The sequence below is a fragment of the Coffea arabica genome, chromosome 10c (assembly GCF_036785885.1).
Source record: "Coffea arabica cultivar ET-39 chromosome 10c, Coffea Arabica ET-39 HiFi, whole genome shotgun sequence".
NCBI classification, from domain to species: domain Eukaryota; kingdom Viridiplantae; phylum Streptophyta; class Magnoliopsida; order Gentianales; family Rubiaceae; genus Coffea; species Coffea arabica.
In genome coordinates, this window is record NC_092329.1 from 4,324,551 (window position 1) to 4,342,230 (window position 17,680).

The window sequence follows — 17,680 nt, forward strand, 5'->3', positions numbered from 1 at the left end:
CATAAGGAAGGTAAGTGCTAATATTAGAAACCTCAAAGGAGGTTTATGCAATTTTCGCAAAAAAAAAAATGCCACTTTAGTTAGCTCCAGCGCCAATGTATTTTATATTACGAAAAATGAAACGTCGCGTTGCTTGCTCCAAAGAGGAAAGGGGGGGGGGTTTCGAGGAGATGGGGGGGACCGGACAGCCATGCCATTTTACTTGTCATCTATTTTCTAGGAAACAGCATCACCTACGAATAATCAAAATTGTAATTAAAAATTAGAATCACCCCGTGACACACAGACACACGATTATTATTATTATTGACTCCATCTGAAGCCGGGGTTGTTAGATGCAATTTCATCTTATTCATGGCAATAATAATAATAATAATAATAATAAGTCTCATCCGTAGGTACAGAAAAGAATCATGAAGAATGTGCAGTTGAACCCACAAACCAAAATTACTAATTGTGTTTGGATTGCATTTTTTAGAATTTTTTGTAAAAAAATTACTGTAACAATTTGATGTATATGAGAAAAAAATATAATAAAAAAATATAATCATGAGAAATGATGTAATTTTCCGACGAAAAAAGGCTATTCTTTTTCTTTTTTTTTTGTCGACACAGGGATGTCCGGTCAATCTTTACGGGACCCGACTAATCCCTGCAGCCCGAGCCTTGGCGCCCCAACCCGACCCAAGCACGGTACCCAACCCGACCTAAGGCCCGAAAAATGGCTATTCAAACAAGGCCTTATTTGTTTTCCAAAAAAAAAATCATTAGTTAGCTTTTTTCCAAGATAGTCATATACATTTGAACCTTTCTTTTTATTTTTCACAATATTTGTCTTGAATTATGTGAGGATTGACCTGACTCGATTGAGTCCAGTCCAATATTGATTGATTGATTAGCCGATGTGAATCTCGAACACAATCTTTGTATTTTATATCTTTCTCCTTTGGTTGCCGTCCTTTATAGAAGTCCATTTAAGCTCCTACTCAAGCGCAATCTTCAAGGGAGTGGTTGGTATTTATTATTTAATCAAAAAAATCAAATACTGTAATGGATTCACTCACTCTACCCACTTTCATCAGTGTCACGTGCAGAATAGGAAAAAATTGCAGATTTTTGTACCATTAGTGACTAAAATAACCGGAAATTGACAATTGAATTACTGACATTATTGACACCGGACACCTACAGTTTCACGGCATTTGAGATGTTGAGAAGCACACAGGTTTCACTAGCCTCCAGAACAGGAAAAATTGTGGCCACCAGACCAGAAAAAATCGCATATTCCACCCCTGCTTCGACTTCACTATAAGACGAGAGCTTATTGTCTTCTTTCTCATCAACTTCTTGGGGTATCATTAACCAAGAAGTTCGATTCTTTTGCATAGAGAACTCCTCTTGTTCTGTTTATATAATCCAGCGTCACTTCCATCCTCATCCCCTGTCTTTGTACACCCTCTCAGGCAAAATTTGCTAGTAAAAACAGACTTTTTCTATTGTCCATTTTGCTTTCATTCGTAGCACTGGTACAATACTATGGCTCTGATGGAAGGAATTCTTGATGTTCAAGTTGTTCCTTTGGGGACTGCGGTTGCCGTGGCTGTTGTTTTAGGTGGGCTTTCCTTACTGTTCCTGAAAGCATTTGTTAATGCTCAGAGGAGGAAATCGTCTTCCAACCTTCCACTGGTCCCTGGTAACTTCTATATGATCGCTCTTTCTTGATATTTCTATGATTCTGCTGAGTTACTAGTCCCAAATAGTATCGGATACAGCTTATTGGTTAAAGGGTCTCCGATTCTCGTCTTACAATTGTTATTCTTTTTTCAAAACCCCAATCCGTGCTTCCCTTATTTGTTCTTGCCCTTTAAAAATTCTCAAAGGAGAGTTTTTTTTTGGGGGGGGGGGGGGGGAGGTGGGGGTTTGCTTATCTTGAACAGTGATATCTGCAGATCGAAACCGAACCCGGGTGAAAGTTCAAGTTTTAATGTACTTTAATTACTGGTGCAGAGGTACCAGGGCTACCGTGGCTTGGGAATTTGCTGCAGCTGAAGGAGAAAAAGCCCCACAGGACTTTTGCTAGATTTGCTGAGACTTATGGACCCATTTATTCTATCAAAACTGGTGCCAACAAAATAGTTGTCCTCAACTCTAACGATGTTGCTAAGGAGGTATATATATTCTCTCTTTCGCTCACAACCATTCAACAGCAAACAATATATGGATCATTATGCAGGAAGATGAATCGGAATGCTCCCAATTTAGGGGAAATGTCACTTACAGTTTTGTAACCTCAAAGTTTTGACAAAAAGTTGAAAAATGTTCGCTAGTCATCTTTGGGTTAAGACAAGTAGGAGCAAAAATTTGAGCGACTAGCACTATGGTTTGCTCCTTTTTCCGTAATTATTACTTCTTGTTAGAGAAAAATCACATGCAAATTTGATTGCACTATTCTTAATGAAAGTTGATATACATGGAGTAATTGGTTGTAATAGCTAATTTCTAAAGCAGAGCGGTGTTGTCTGAGTTAGCCAACTATGAATCTGAGTATTTCAAGAAGTGGAGAATGTTGTAGACCTACTTTACTAAATTTCACTCCCATAACCTAATGGACTGCCTTATTACTTTTTTTTCAACATTTGGACAACGGGGTTAAGAAGATTGGTCTACCAGCATATCACTTTACCTTAAATATTTATTTACATGGAAGATTGGATCGAGTTGTATTTTGTCGCTTGTGATTTAAAATTTTCAGCTTCTCTACCTATCTGGATTACAAAATCCTTTCACCAAGACTATAATTTGTCAAGATTGTTGAAAGAGAGTCATCCTATTTGCTTTGACTGAAATCGTTGTACCCCTTCAGCCTCCCTTTGCTGACCTAGGTTCTGTTCTGTAAATATAGTATAGTTTCTCGGAAGTTCTATTTCACACAATAAGTCCATGGAATAATTTTCAAAATGCATTCTAAACTTTCCGATACACAAATACCACATAGCAATTTTCTCACGTGTCATGTTCTTTTGTGGATGTGTGCATCTTAAACCGGTGTCGAAAATCACGTGAACCAGGGAGCGGGCATGTTGATATTGGTGTAGTCGTTTGTGCTGCATAAATGTTTGAATTTTGTTTGTTTGGTTTAGGCTATGGTGACCAGATACTCATCCATCTCATCAAGGAAGCTATCAAAGGCACTCACTATTCTCACTGCTGGTAAAAGTATTATTGCAATGAGTGATTATGATGAGTACTACAAGATGGCAAAGAAGCATATACTCAACAGTACTTTAGGAACAAATGCACAGGTTTGTACCGTGTACTATTGCCGGGTTGCACAACTTTGTCCACGGAATTGTCTATATTTGCTATTAGTGGCTTTGCTGGTGAACTTGCTGATTCAAACTTCTTGTATTTCAGAAACGACATCGTGCCCACAGAGACGCACTGACAGAGAATATTTGTAATAAATTGCGTACTTCTCTGAATGAAAATCCCCTTGAAGCTGTAAATTTCAGGAACACATACCTGTTTGAACTTTTCAGCTTAGCACTAAAAGAAGTGAGTTTATCTTTTATTACTCAAAAGGGCTCCTCGTATTTGAACTGGCTATCAGCATTCAAGTACTTGAAATCCTTGTTTTGGATTTGCAGGTTCTGGGAGAGGATGTTGAGTCCATTTTTGTGGAGGAATTCGGAACAACATTCTCAAAGGAAGAGCTAATTAAGGTCTTAGTGCATGACCCGATGGAGGGGGCGCTTGAGGTGGACTGGAGGGATTTCTTCCCTTTTCTGAGGTGGATTCCTAATAAAAGTTTTGAAGACAAAATCCATCAAATGGATCTCCGCAGGGGAGCAGTCACAAAAGCCCTTATTAAGAAGCAGAAGAAACGCTTTGAATCAGGACAGGTATTCCTGCTCTTCCTTGCATAACTTGATTTTGGATTTCTATGGTTAATCTATGAATTTGTAATGGCTTGCTATTCATGATTAGTTAATTTGATTCCCTTTCAGGAAATTTACTGTTACCTAGACAGCATATTGTCCGATGAAAAGTCATTTACTGAGAAACAAATAATGATGTTAATCTGGGAGGCAATTATTGAAACATCAGACACTACTTTGGTAACTGCAGAATGGGCCATGTACGAACTTGCAAAAGATCCAGTAAAGCAGGTTGTCACACTTGATCCTTTCTGTGATTCCATAATGCATAGTGTCCTGTATGATTTTAGTTTCTCTGATTTCACCATAATCCACAGGACCGTCTGTTTCGGGATATCAAAAATGTTTGTGGACCGAACAAGGTTACCGAGGAGAACCTGGGTCAACTTCCTTATTTGTCTGCCATATTTCATGAAACATTGAGGAGACACAGTCCTGTGCCCGTAGTTCCTCTGAGATATGTGCATGAAGATACAGAGTTAGGAGGATATCATATTCCTGCTGGAACTGAGGTTAATGCCTAACCGTGAGCTGTTGCATGTTTGCTATCCTTGCTAAGACATTTCTACCTTGTATTATATACTTACTGAACTGTCTCTTGCAATGTGTAGATTGCTATCAACCTTTACGGGTGTAACATGGACAAAAAAACTTGGGAGAACCCTGAACAGTGGATTCCCGAGAGATTTGTTGATGGCTTGCATGATTACATGGAATTGCACAAGACGATTGCCTTTGGAGGTGGAAAGAGGGTATGTGCAGGTGCTCTTCAGGCTATGTTGATCGCGTGCATTACAATTGCTAGGTTAGTACAGGAGTTTGAATGGAGAGTTGTAGATGGAGAAAAAGATAATGTGGATACTCTCGGGCTTACAAACCAAAAACTTCATCCCCTGCGAGCAATCATAAAGCGAAGAACTTGATTGGAAAGCCTCGACCACATCTTTGTTAATGTTCCAGCTTATCCTTATCTTCAGACACATTATGTAATCCTTATCTTCCTCTTTATCTCCGTCATTTCTGAGTCATTGGAAGTGGGGAATTTTATGTTCCAGCTTCTTGAGCCGAGCCCCATATCTTCTGTATGGTACTTAAAACAAGGGCTGAAAGATGTTGCTGTTGTTTAATGTCCTGTATTAGGAAAGTCTTGAGTAATCACTAGAGAGGTGGAGTAGCTTGTATGAATGAAACAAATAAATCATGCTGTGGCACTATTTGGTTTTTAATAAACGGTATTTCTAAATTACAGGACCAGGGTGCACCGTAAAATGTTGGCGTAGTCAAGAATTTACAGGGTTGCTATAGAAAGTGGGACGTTTGGCTCTTTTTCTTGTTTTTATAGATGGCCGCTGCCTTTTGCTTGAATTGTTCTCCTGCCAATGTTGCAAAATTACGGTTAACTCGTCACATTGACAAGCAAATTTTTGTAAAACCTCGAGATAGCAAGTTTATATTGTTGTCGGAGTTGCTAAACAATGGCGCAAGGTTCGGAAGAACATAAAATCACTGCCGTTTGATAAAATCAAACTCAGCAGAGGCCGGGAATGGGACGGTATTAAGTCTGCACCTTGAACGGGAGACTGGATGGATATTACAGGAAAGTGGAAGGTCTCACGTCGCTAACAATTGGGTTTTTTATTTTTTTCGGGTTGATTATTTTAACTAATTACAGATTTTAATTTTAGTTAATTAGTTTTGTTGGTGTTCTAGATTGATTATTTTAATTGATTATAGATTCTAATTTTGATTAATTAGTTTTTTTTTTATGTTGTCGGTTATTTTTGTATTCCGATTATAAAATCTTTGATCACTAAAAAAGTAAAAATATATAATCATTCAATAACTTTTACTGATTTTGATTATTTTCAATAATCAGTTTTTATACTCAAATTATGCAAAATCTGAAGCAACCGAAAGGAAGGCCTTAATATGAATGAATGGGATACATCATCATGGTCCATGCTACAGAAGCTGCAACCGAAAACAAGGCCTTAACATTAATATGAATGAAAGGGTTACATGACAGTCCATGCTATACAGACGCATATCAGCTTCAGCCAACGCCCAAACGGAAGCTACCAACCCAAAGCCTCCCTCCCCGCGGGCCTCGTCAAATCTCTCTGCAGCTTCTCTGGCCGACGCCTGCCTCCTCCTGCGCCTGGTATTGTTCTTCCCATTACTCATATTCGTTGAAAACTAACACTAAAGTATATGACAGTTAATTTTGAACCAAGACTCTTGAATTCTGAGATGGATAACGGACGTATTTCAGAGAATGCGAATGTAAATCACGGGGTCCTAATTGAAATCTTTAGAACCGAAATATCAAGTTTATCTGAACAATGTACCGCCAATTGATGCATAAGATGTATACTAGAACCAAAAAATAGGCGGCTTTGTTTGGATTGCATTTCTCTCTGGACTTTTTGTAGAAAAATTATTATAGCGATTTGATATTTGTGAGGTAAAAAGAAATGCTAAATTTAATGGTTCAGGAGGCAAAGTACAACTCGTAACTGTTGAACGGAGCATATTGCAATTAACCATCTTTATAATTAATGATCAAGATGAATGTAGAGTTCAACCAAGAAAAAAACAAAAAGCCTTTTGTATACATTCATTGTACAGAAGAAATACAACAAATGTGTTACAACCTGCGTTTGATTGTCTTCTTTTCTTTCTTTTTTCTATAATCATTTTCGTCATCGTAAGTTCATGAAAATTTGACTGCCAATTTGTCTCATTGCAGTTAACAAGATACTACTATTAAGCAAATTACACAATTAATTATAAGCTGTAAAGTACACGGGTATTTTGTTAGGTTACCGGTTGATTGCAGCTAATCAATTTATTAATTTTTCCCAAACAAAAAAATCTGGGCAACTGAATATTTATTCCTTATAATAAGGTGAGTTTAGTGGGTAATTAAATAACACGGAAGTAAAGATATTTGATAAAACAACCACAAGAAAAAACTCAGTCCAAACAGTCCAGCAATTAAAATATATTTTTTTTTAAAAAAAAAAAAAAAAGGAAAAGGGCCGAAAAGGTTTTAGTATTGTTAAGTAGTGGTGTTTATTGGTAAGATGGTAATTAAGGACTAATTAGGAATTGATTACGTATTGCATTTGCATGCAAAGTACCAAAAAGGTGTGTACGTAATGTAGGGCCGTCTTTGGCGTCTTCTTCTCTCAACTTACAGAAGAAACTACTCACATACAATACAACCACTACTTCAGTAAGAGTACTACCGTCTTGGGTTTGCACTGTTGCTAAAAGGATGACTTAAATTAAAAAGGAGGAGAGAATCAGGAGTTGCAGAGGCCGAAAATTCCGGCAGCAAGTGATGATCAGAGCCTCCAAAGTCCAACAAGGCATACGAGTGGGTGGAAATAGGCAGAGAGGGAGAATGGGATTTGGGAGATGTTGATGATGATGATGATGGCCGCCTGATCGGGGATGATGAAGGAAACTGAAGAGTGGGGAAAGAGGGGACGACCCAATAATTGCTCCCCACGCTCTCCCGACACTAATCATGCTGTCTGCTGTCTAATCCCAAAATTTCCCCCTCCAAACCCTCCCTCTCTCTCCTGTCTGTTTCTTGTTTCTAGGCTGATGGCTTCTCTTTTCTCGAGTCTTGACTGTTGTTTCAAATGCCAATTGCTCATGACACGAACCCCAACTTTGAGAACTTCATTACTCTGTCTTTTTCTTCTTCCCCTTCTTCTTCTCCTCTCACGGGGCTGCAGTTTGAATTGTTGTTTTTTTGAAGTTTTTTTGTAAAAAATTGTATTGTAGTAAAAATTTATTCACAAAAAATCAAAAAAATTTTCAGGAAATCATCATATTAACACTCCTCGAAAAATCCCTAAGGAATGTCTGAGTTTTTTTTTTTTTTTAAATAAGGTCTCATTCGAATTGTTAATTTTTGGAGTTTTTGTAAAAAAAAAAATTTTGTACTATAGCAGAAATTTACTCACAAAAAAATTTTTAGGAAATGATATTAGCACTTCTCTAATGTTAGTGTTTGGATAGAGTATTATTTGAAATAATTATTATCGTAGCACTTTTTATGATGTGATATATGTAATATAAAAAATATGGTTGAAATAAGTGTTTGGATAGAGTATTATTTGAAATAATTATTATAACACTTTTTGTGATATGATGTATATGAGATAAAAAAGTAGTTGGGAATATAAAAAAAGTGGATTGAAAAATGTGTTTATGATGCAAGCAAAATATTATTTGAAAAAATTCAACAGTCCAAACACACTAATCAATGAATTGGAGAATATGTTTACAATGCAAACCAAATTTGGCAAAATTGAGATATCCAAATCCGAACACCACTTGACCCTTTGCTTGTACGCGGTGAGATTTTTCTTTCCCTTTTCGTTATTGAGATGAAGAACGGATTAAGTAGTATTACTCTTGCATGCATAGGGAATGCACTGAAATTAGGAAGAATGCTCAATATGTTTATCTTATGATACAACTTTCTTTTTTCAGAGGGATTATGATGACTTCCATTCTCGAAATGGAAAAAGAAAAAGAAAATTCCTGTACAGAAGTAGGTGCTAAGCAAACTCCTAAGCTTGGGTGAGAATAACAGTTACTAAATGATTTGCTTAGTTCTGATCACTGTAACTTCCCCTCCCTGCTTGCTGTTACTTCCAGCTGCTTCTGTCTTTGGAGGCGTGACAAAATCCCCAAAAAGAAGAAAAAATCTAAATTAACTATCCAAATGTTTAGGCAAGGGTTCTTCAGATTTTAGTTAGCTCAAGGACATATGATCGACAAGAAGGATTCCATGGCGTTTGATTATTTGACTTAAAAAGATAGCAAAATATTTGAAACTGGTTATGCAGATCTACATTATTGTTGTGGATGCTTAGTAGTATCCGCTCAAAGCACAGGATTTCTTTATTTGTTTTATTCTTTGTTGAGAAACATCCTAGGATAAGTTTGGCAGATCTAATGATGATTGGTAGGTCTAATTACTTCTAAATGAAAGTCAGGACAATCTCTTTCCAAGATATATAAAATAAAAAGCAAAAAAAGTAAAAACATGTTACAATCATCACTGCAGCAGTACTCCGTATGTTTGGATTGGAAATTATCTGAAATAAATTATTTTGAAAATATTGTTTGGATTACACATCATTATTTCCACCTTATTTACACACACTCACTCGTTTGCATCATCAACACATTTTTCAATCACCTTTTTATTTCACATATATCACGTCAAAAAAAGTGTTACAGTAATATTTTTTCACAAAATTATCTCAAATAATTTACTATCCAAACACATTCATGTATTACTTTTTATGATGTAATACATATATGTGTAAGAAAAAATGACTAATGAAAAAATTTTAAAATTATTGAAAAACGTGTTTATGGTACAATTAAAAAATATTTTACAAATAAAACTCAATCCAAACACATTATAGAATGTCTATAATTTAAAAATGAGATGCTTTGAAGTTTCATTAATATTGCATATTTGCATGTAAGCGTACATCAAGGACTATAGACAAAGACAATAAACAATTTGAGCCATGAAGATTCAAGATCATCAACGGTCTAAATACGCTTTGCACACCAGACCACTAAAAACCGTAATAATCGGAGGCACCGCATGTTTTCAAGTGTCAAAGTTCGCACTTAATTCAGATATCAGATTAAAAGGTGTAATCATTTCCCTTAATCCGTTAATCTTGGATTCTCCTGGACCTTGGGTCAAAATCATATATATAGATTTCGGTCAGTTTTTTTAATCTGATCGTTGTTGTATAGAATAGACTATTGAGTCTTCTTAACCGCCTCCAACTTCTTTATTATTATTTTTTTTTTTTGTTGGGGTTGAAATTTTTCTCACGCGGCTAGCCTCTGGAAACAAACACAGCTCGTGGAAGTTTGTCTGGACTTTGGAGCCGCTGCCCATTCATTGAACACGTTTCGATCCCTCTTACTTGACCGGCAAGTTTCGAGTGCTTTTTCTTGCAAATAGAATTGGGGCAGCTCAAGTGATTTCTTCTATGATTAGGAGTCTATTAAATTTCATCTAGCTTATGCAAAATCAGTGCTCACATGTGTACAGGTAGGGGAAAAGGTGATTTTGCAGATTACGACCTCACAAATTGATTTTTATCCAATTCAAATTGATTCGTGTAACTTCTACAATTTATAGTAACATGAGTTTGAATTTATCAACTCATGCAGTTAAATTGGTAATTACAGTACTAAAATTAAAAGTGTATGAGTTTACACCCAATATAATAAGAATTACACGATCCGATTTGATCGAACAAAACTAAGGCCTTGTTTGGATTGCGATTTTCCGTCGAAAAATTACGTTGTTTTCCGTGATCACATTTTCCTATAACTTTTTTCCTTCACATATATCAAATCGCTACAATAATTTTTGTATGAAAAATCATGAAAAATACAATCCAAACATAACCTAAACTTGCGGAGACATAACACTCAATAATAAACACTTGCCATTACATAAGAGTTGAATTGTGGCTCGGACAAACCCGTTATTTTCTACTTGCTATTTATTTACGTACTCGCACCAAACCTTTTCTTAATCTCAACTTAAGAGATGGAGAAAAAAATTTGTACAAAACATAAATAATTCAACTCATTACTAGTATTCCGGAGTGTACACTGCACCTCACCCATTTGGATCGAAAATTGTTTGTTTGAAAAGTCTTTTTTTTTTTTACCATGATAGTAACGAAAAACGTGTAATGATATAGTGATATATATAAAATAAAAAATAATTTTAAAATTTTGGAAAACGTATTAATGGTGTAATAAATTTTTTTTTGCAAACAACTATTAATACGAAAGCAATTGCGCGGGTTTGTTTGGATTGGGCTTTATTTCCCCAAATTTATTTACTTACATCATCATTACAATTTCCAATACACCTTTTTACCTTCCCAATTACTTTTTTATCTCATATACTCCCTCCCTTTTTTTATAACTGACGTTTAAGAAATTTGCTCTAGTGTACTTTTATCTGTCGTTTTATTATCCCCATACAGTATTAATTATTTTTTCACAATTTTACCCTTTTATTTCTCTTTTCCAATACAAGATTCTTAATTACTACTCCTAGTTTGGTGGGAGTTAGTTTGCATTGCTTTTGGCCTAGTAAAACAGCAACATTTAGTACTCTAGTGAGAGAATACATGGGTGAATTGGATAATTAATGAGGGTACAAAAGGAAAGTAGCGTACAGATTTAAGCAATGAAAAACTTTTCTTAATTGGTGTGCAAAACCTTAAACGTCAGTTATAAAAAAAGGGAGGGAGTACATCACATCACAAAAAGTGCTACAGTAAAAATATCTCTAATAATTCACAATCCAAACAGACATTCTATAAAGGTATCTCGTGCTATAAAAAAAATAAAAAAGAATTAAAGAAATATATATATATAAAAAGAGAGAGAGAGAAACAATTAGCCTGCCTTCTTGGTGCTTACTATACTACTTTACTCTATTCTGTGTCAGGCTCTCACTGAATATAAAATTGATTTCTCTCTTCCAGAACAAATCCTTTTTCAGTTCTCACTCTCTAGTCTCTACCCTTTCTTTTATCCCCCACCCTCCCAACAAATATTTTTTGTCTCTTTCCTAATATCCCCACCCTCCGAAGTCTCCTCAGCACCTGCTAAATCCAAGATACCAATATTCCACCCATACTACCAGACAAGGACAACTCAAAATGTCCTCGGAAACCGGTGACCCACGGCCGGCGAGGCTGTCAACCATGGCAACGAGGCCATCGGAGCCTGAGCACCTCCCATGCCCCCGGTGCGACTCCACCAACACCAAGTTCTGTTACTACAACAACTACAACCTCTCTCAGCCCCGCCACTTCTGCAAATCTTGCCGCCGTTACTGGACTCGCGGCGGAACCCTCCGCAACGTCCCCGTCGGCGGTGGCTCCCGCAAGTCTTCTTCCTCATCCTCCTCCTCTAGCTCCTCTTCCAACAAACGTCCCCGCACCACATCCGGCACTAACAGTCCAACCGCCACCACTCCCACTGCGTCGTCTTCTTCTGATAGTATGGCCCAGGCCCACCATCATGAGCCGCCCCTGCATGCGAACCCGGTAGCCATGCTTCCCCAAATGGGCTTAATGGGCTGCGAGGTGAACCTGAATGAGGCCGTCCCAGAGGCTTCCAGCTTCAGTACTCTGCTGACCACCACGCCGGGCAACATGTTTCCATTTGGAGGTGGATACGGGCTCGGGCCGGGCCTGCATGGTTTGGGATTCGGGCTTGGGGGGATGGACTGGCCCATGGAGTCAGTCGTAGCTGGTCAAGGGAATGGCGGCGGCGTGGGCGGAGCTGGAGTTGGAGTGGGAGGAGGGGATGGGATAAGTGATGGTTCGGGCGCAGGGGGTTCTTCTTCATCAGGATGTAACAACACGTGGCAGATGGGCAGTGGGGTTGAAGGCGGTTTAGCGGAGGGTGATTGCTTTGGTTGGCCGGACCTGGCAATATCAATGCCAGGCAAGGGTCTCAAGTGAAAAGTAAACCACTTACTTTGTTTAGTCTTTCGAGAGAATGGACAAAAGATAGGCTTTTTGTTGTATTTTGTTTTTTTTCGGCCTTGGAGGATCGAGTGGACTTACTTTTTGTTACTTGGCTTGTCGGTTCTTCTCCTCTCTCTCTCTCAGTATGGCTTTTTTGTTTGCGCCTTTGCGGTAGCTTATGTAGCCTAGGAATACACGTACTGATTACTTAGTGCTCCGGTAGTTAAATATGTACTATTAGTATATGATCTGCCTATATGGATTTGATGATGATCAGGATTTTGGCATTCGGCAAGCCACACATTTCTGTCTTGGGCTTTGCTTTGTTTGATATATTAACAAAAGGGTTTCTTGTATATGTATTGGGGTTGCATTCTTTGGACGACATGTAAGAAAACAAAACAAATTAGTAGTAGTAGTAGAAGATTTTCCGGGCTAGCCTTGTCTTTCTCTGATTTTGAGTTGTTTTACTTTTTGTAGTTGCATTTTTTTACTATCTGTTCATCTGCACTTGTTCTTCTGGACTAGCTTAGATAGGGTATGAGAAAGCTTCGAATCTTTGTCCAAGAAAGATAGCCTCCGCAGGCGATGGGTGTGAGTTAGGTTCCTTTTCGGTTGGGTCTGGTGTGATGATGGTAGCTAGTAGTAGTATTAGATGTTCATTAATTCAATCAGGTGCATCCTCCTTGTCTTTCACTGGTGAGCATTTTGAAACTGAAATCATGTATGTACTACTTGTCATTTGGTTGAATGGAACGAGGAGGGAATAGGTAAAGGCTTGCCATCTGCTGCCATACACTATTAATGACTGTCTACTACGACTGAACTCGATAATGAAAAAGGCTGATAGGTTAGCAGCAATGTGGAATAGTGAGCCTAGTATTGTCCGGGTGACTATACATATATACATGGCTGAATTGGTTCCGAAGCCTGAAAACCTCGGGGGATAAAAAGAGAGTCTGTGAGTTAAATGGAGAAGTCGAGGTTGATATAGTGTTGTGTTTACGTGTTTTCTTCCTCTTCCATTAAGTGAAAGGGATCACGGACGACAGACCACCGACCTTCGGGCCCATTTTGGTGGAACATGGGAAAGGAGTGTTTTAATAGTCTATGGTTTCTGATACGATGATTCTGCAAGTTTGTCCGTTTCGGACTTTCCATTTTATTCTCTGCTCTGTACCTGGACCGAAACTCCCCAACAAAACCAAGCGAAGGGGCTTCCAACTGACTCGTTAGTTCGGAGCCTTGAGAGAGGCAATGCATTGTACTAGCATGCAAGTATACAGCGGCATCGCTTTACCCCACCGTAGCAGCGGTGATTAGTACGGTAGTCGACCGCTCATCCTGTTTGGATTGCAATTTTTTTTGGATATTTTTTTTTAAAAAAATTATTATAATAATTTGATATATTTGAGATAAAATGATGATTGAAAAATGTAGATTTCTTGTTGTTCATTTTTAATATGGATCTTAATTTGTATGCTTGGTTAGCCAGTCTCGGAAATTTGGATCTTGAAGAGCCTCTTGTGAGTTCAACTTTCGACCGTCATCAAGTGATTTTTTTTTTTTTTTTTTTGTGGGTGTTCGGATCAATTCTTACGGGTCCGACTAATTCCCTGCGGCCCGGACCGGGGTCATCAAGTGATTTAGTACCAAGTCGTTGGACAGGTAGCTTATTTTCCTATTGCAAATATTTTGGACCGTCATCAAGTGATTTGGTACCGTCATCGAGGTGATTCATACCACCAATGTATTGTTCAGCCAACATAATTATTTTGTGGACGAAAATGGACTTCAAATATGTTAAATTTGGGTGGGGCAAAAGGAAAGGAAAATTCTAAAAATTTGGTACTTGAATATTCTTTTTTTTTTTTTTGAACGTAATAAATGCAAAGGATCAGAAAAACCAAAAACTGTTTCATCCACCAACATTTGCTCGCTGCAACAAGAATTCCGTTGCGGCCTAGCCGACAGCCACACTCAGACTACAACCCTCAAAACATCAATTAATCTTCCTGATTTTGGACTCCTTTCATTCAAACTATAGATCCCAAATTTCAACCTAGATTAATAAATTCTCCACCCACCATTCCATGATAAATTGGCATCCAAGAAATCTCATGTCAATCATTTCACTTTAGCAGTAGTGAGTTTAAAAATAAACAACAGATGGATTTTCAAGTGCGCTCTGAAGGCGGATCACAAATAGGAATGAAGCCAAACTTCTGTGAATGGTTTGCCTTTTTTGCCCCTTGAATTACCTAAGTTGTTTTCTTGATTTGTTTATTTATTTATGTGTCAATTTTTTTTAAGGGTGTTCAATAAATTTCAGAAGTTCTGAAAAAGAACATTGATAGGAAAAAATGAAATATTTACGAGACGATTCCCCGGTTTCCTAGTTAAAAACTAAACTAGTGGTGATTATTTGTTCGTAACACTGCTATGGCAAGTACGGACTGTCACGCCTAGGCTTGGTGGTGCGAGAAATCAAGGGTTCGAACCTTGCCTCCCACAAAAATTGTCACAATATGTGACGGTCTTCATTGACCAGTTTCGATGGAGTTTCTACTCACATCGAGTTCCTTTCCCCTCCCCCTATAATAGGTTAGCTTAGTTATAGAAATTCTATCGTATCGACAAAAAAAAAAAAAAAAAAAAAGTACGGACTGTCACCATCATATTTTCTTAATAAAGTAGCAAAAGTTGAGGTTTTGAGAATTAAAGACCTTGAATGAAATCACCTTTCCCCGTCTCTTGCTATCCCACCCTTTTTATACTAAAAATAAATAAATAAACCATTGATAATGTTGTAATATAAATCAATCTTTTAGTCTAATACTAGCATTATCCTAACGTTTAAATATATCTACCTTTGAAGAATGTATATTCTCTCCATTTTTTTTTAAAAAATATCAGACATTTACATTGTGGCTATGAAATCACAACTTCTGTCATGCAACTATTGTACAAAGAGAAGAGGGAAAAAATTTAGTGTGAAAATAACTAACAAGATCAATTACAATTTGTTTCTAAGTACAGTTTCTGTGGTTCATTTGACAACTTTTCCATGGAAGCCAGCTTATAAGGGAAATTCATTCTCAATTCAATAGAAAGTTGGCGTTAGATGAAGTTTAGTTTTGTTTGTTACTGTTTTTTCACTTAATTGTGTACGATTTACTACTATAAATTCTTGTAAATTTTTTTTAAAAAAACACTAATATAGCATGGTCCGAGCTTAGTGTGAGTTAAGCTCGAGAGAGTTGACATTAAAGCCTTAGGCTTAGGCTCAGAGGTTTAGCCCAACTGGAAGTCCAACTTATAAGATTACTCTGTTCTTAAGTTGTTGGTGTGCCCGGATCAATACCGATCGGGTATATATATATATATATTGCGTTATGTGGCATGATTTTAAGATGCTTATATTCAATTCTACAGAATCTCTTTTCTTTGCTGGGAATATGTTTTGGGGAGTTTATTGCCAAAATAACTCTTCTTCCAAAATATATACCCAAAGTAACCTATTTTTATAATTTATTACCTTTATAATCCTTTTTTTGCCACTTAGGCAGCATATGTGTCAGGATGGAGATAAAAACACATTCCATTTCTCTTTTCAATCTAATATCTTCCCCAATTTTCTTTCTAAATATTCCCGCATTTTTTTGTTTAATTATCTTTCCCTTGTCAAACATATATTTGAGATATTTTTACTGTAGCACTTTTTTTGATATGATGTATGTGAGATAAAAAAGTGATTGAAAAATGTGTTGATGATACAAACAAGTCAGTGTGTGTAAATAAGGTGTAAATAAAGTGAAATAATCTTCAATCCAAACACACTCGTAATTCTAAGAAATCAATATTTATATTAACAGCATCTAAAAAATATGCTTCTCGAGTTGATAATCTCAAGGCAAATGAAAATTATTCTCGTGTCTTTTTAAGGAGTAGAAATGATAACATAAATAAATATGATAGTCTTGAAGTTTTTTAATTGCTTACAATTTTTGTTGAAATTTTTGTTGCAACTTTTGTATTTTTAAAATTTATTTTTTGAAAAATATATATGCAATAGGTTTGATACATTTTAAAAAAATTAGAGCCCAATAATAGCAAGGTCAATAATGGTAGAATTTATTTTAAATAATTATAAAGAAATTATAAAAGTTATGCAATCTTCTTGTGCCTCTGTAATAAAAAAAATTTAAATTTTTAGTTCATGTTGGATACTTTAAATTAGATTTGAATTTTCTTTTTTTGTTATCGTGCATGGTAATCAAGATAACTAGATGGCAACAATAACATCATTATGGGAATAAATTTTGAAAGTAAATCACATTGGGAATATTTTTTAACAAGAGTGTTATTTTTGGCAATAAACTCATGCTTTGGGATCATGACAAAAAAAAAATCTTTTTATTTTCTAGATCTTCATCTCTTGTTTGGTAGACAAGTTTTTTGTTAAGTTTGTCTGCTACAAGTTTTTTAAAAATTTTAGCTACAATAACCTCAAAAAATTTCTCATAAGTTTTTAAACTATACACTTCAAAATATTTTTTTTTAAAAAAAACACACTTCAAAAAACTTCTACAGTAAGTTATACTCCCTCCGTCCCACTTTGATAGTTCTGGTTCTTTTTTCACACAGTTTAATAAAAAATAGTTAACTTTGTTGGAACAATCAATTTAGGTAGCTATTTTCCTAAAATACCCTCACATTAATTAGAGTACAACTTTATGGGAACTTGAATTGATGGTAAAAAAAGAATCAACTCTCATTAAATGAGGTAGGTTTATAGTAACAACAACTTACATTGAATAAGGGTATTTTAGGAAAATTAAAATATAACTACATTCTTCAATTGGAAAGTGGACTATAATTTGGGACAGATAAAAAAGAAAAACAGGACTATCAAAGTGGGACGGAGGGAGTAGTAAAGTTGTGACGTCCAATGGATCAATTCCTTTGGAATTTGAATCGGTGGCACCGAGAGTGGGAAATAATCATGATGCAAGCCTAGCGTTTGTGTTTGTGTTGGTGTTGGTGGTCACAATTTTGGATTTCCCACCAACTTGAACGAAACTTCATTCAACGGGCGGTGTGCGGCCAGAGATGCAGACAAGATGGGAAGGATTGCTTTGGCATCTGCTCCCTTGAAAATCTTACCAATGATAGCCA

General features: G+C 36.6%; 2 protein-coding genes across 2 annotated transcripts; both read left to right on the plus strand.

Moving 5' to 3' along the window:
- Positions 1 to 1,217: 1,217 nt before the first annotated feature.
- LOC113714614 (ent-kaurene oxidase) lies at positions 1,218 to 5,184 on the plus strand. The gene is made up of 8 exons (XM_027238547.2): positions 1,218 to 1,693; positions 2,008 to 2,168; positions 3,141 to 3,302; positions 3,415 to 3,555; positions 3,648 to 3,902; positions 4,008 to 4,169; positions 4,256 to 4,450; positions 4,550 to 5,184. Exons 1-8 carry the CDS (start codon positions 1,537 to 1,539, stop codon positions 4,859 to 4,861), a joined length of 1,545 nt encoding a protein of 514 aa, XP_027094348.1. The 5' UTR covers positions 1,218 to 1,536; the 3' UTR covers positions 4,862 to 5,184.
- Positions 5,185 to 11,461: 6,277 nt separating this feature from the next.
- Positions 11,462 to 12,858, plus strand: LOC113714337 (uncharacterized). Its single transcript, XM_027238138.2, has one exon. The coding sequence runs from the start codon at positions 11,687 to 11,689 to the stop codon at positions 12,494 to 12,496; it is 810 nt and encodes a 269-aa protein (XP_027093939.1). The 5' UTR covers positions 11,462 to 11,686; the 3' UTR covers positions 12,497 to 12,858.
- Positions 12,859 to 17,680: the final 4,822 nt, after the last annotated feature.

Coding starts and splice junctions, on each gene's coding strand:
- LOC113714337 (XM_027238138.2), top strand. CDS start 11,687: ATGTCCTCGGAAACCGGTGACCCACGGCCGGCGAGGCTGTCAACCATG.
- LOC113714614 (XM_027238547.2), top strand. CDS start 1,537: ATGGCTCTGATGGAAGGAATTCTTGATGTTCAAGTTGTTCCTTTGGGG. Junction 3,903..4,007: donor AACGCTTTGAATCAGGACAG/GTATTCCTGCTC, acceptor ATTCCCTTTCAG/GAAATTTACTGTTACCTAGA. Junction 4,170..4,255: donor CAAAAGATCCAGTAAAGCAG/GTTGTCACACTT, acceptor CATAATCCACAG/GACCGTCTGTTTCGGGATAT.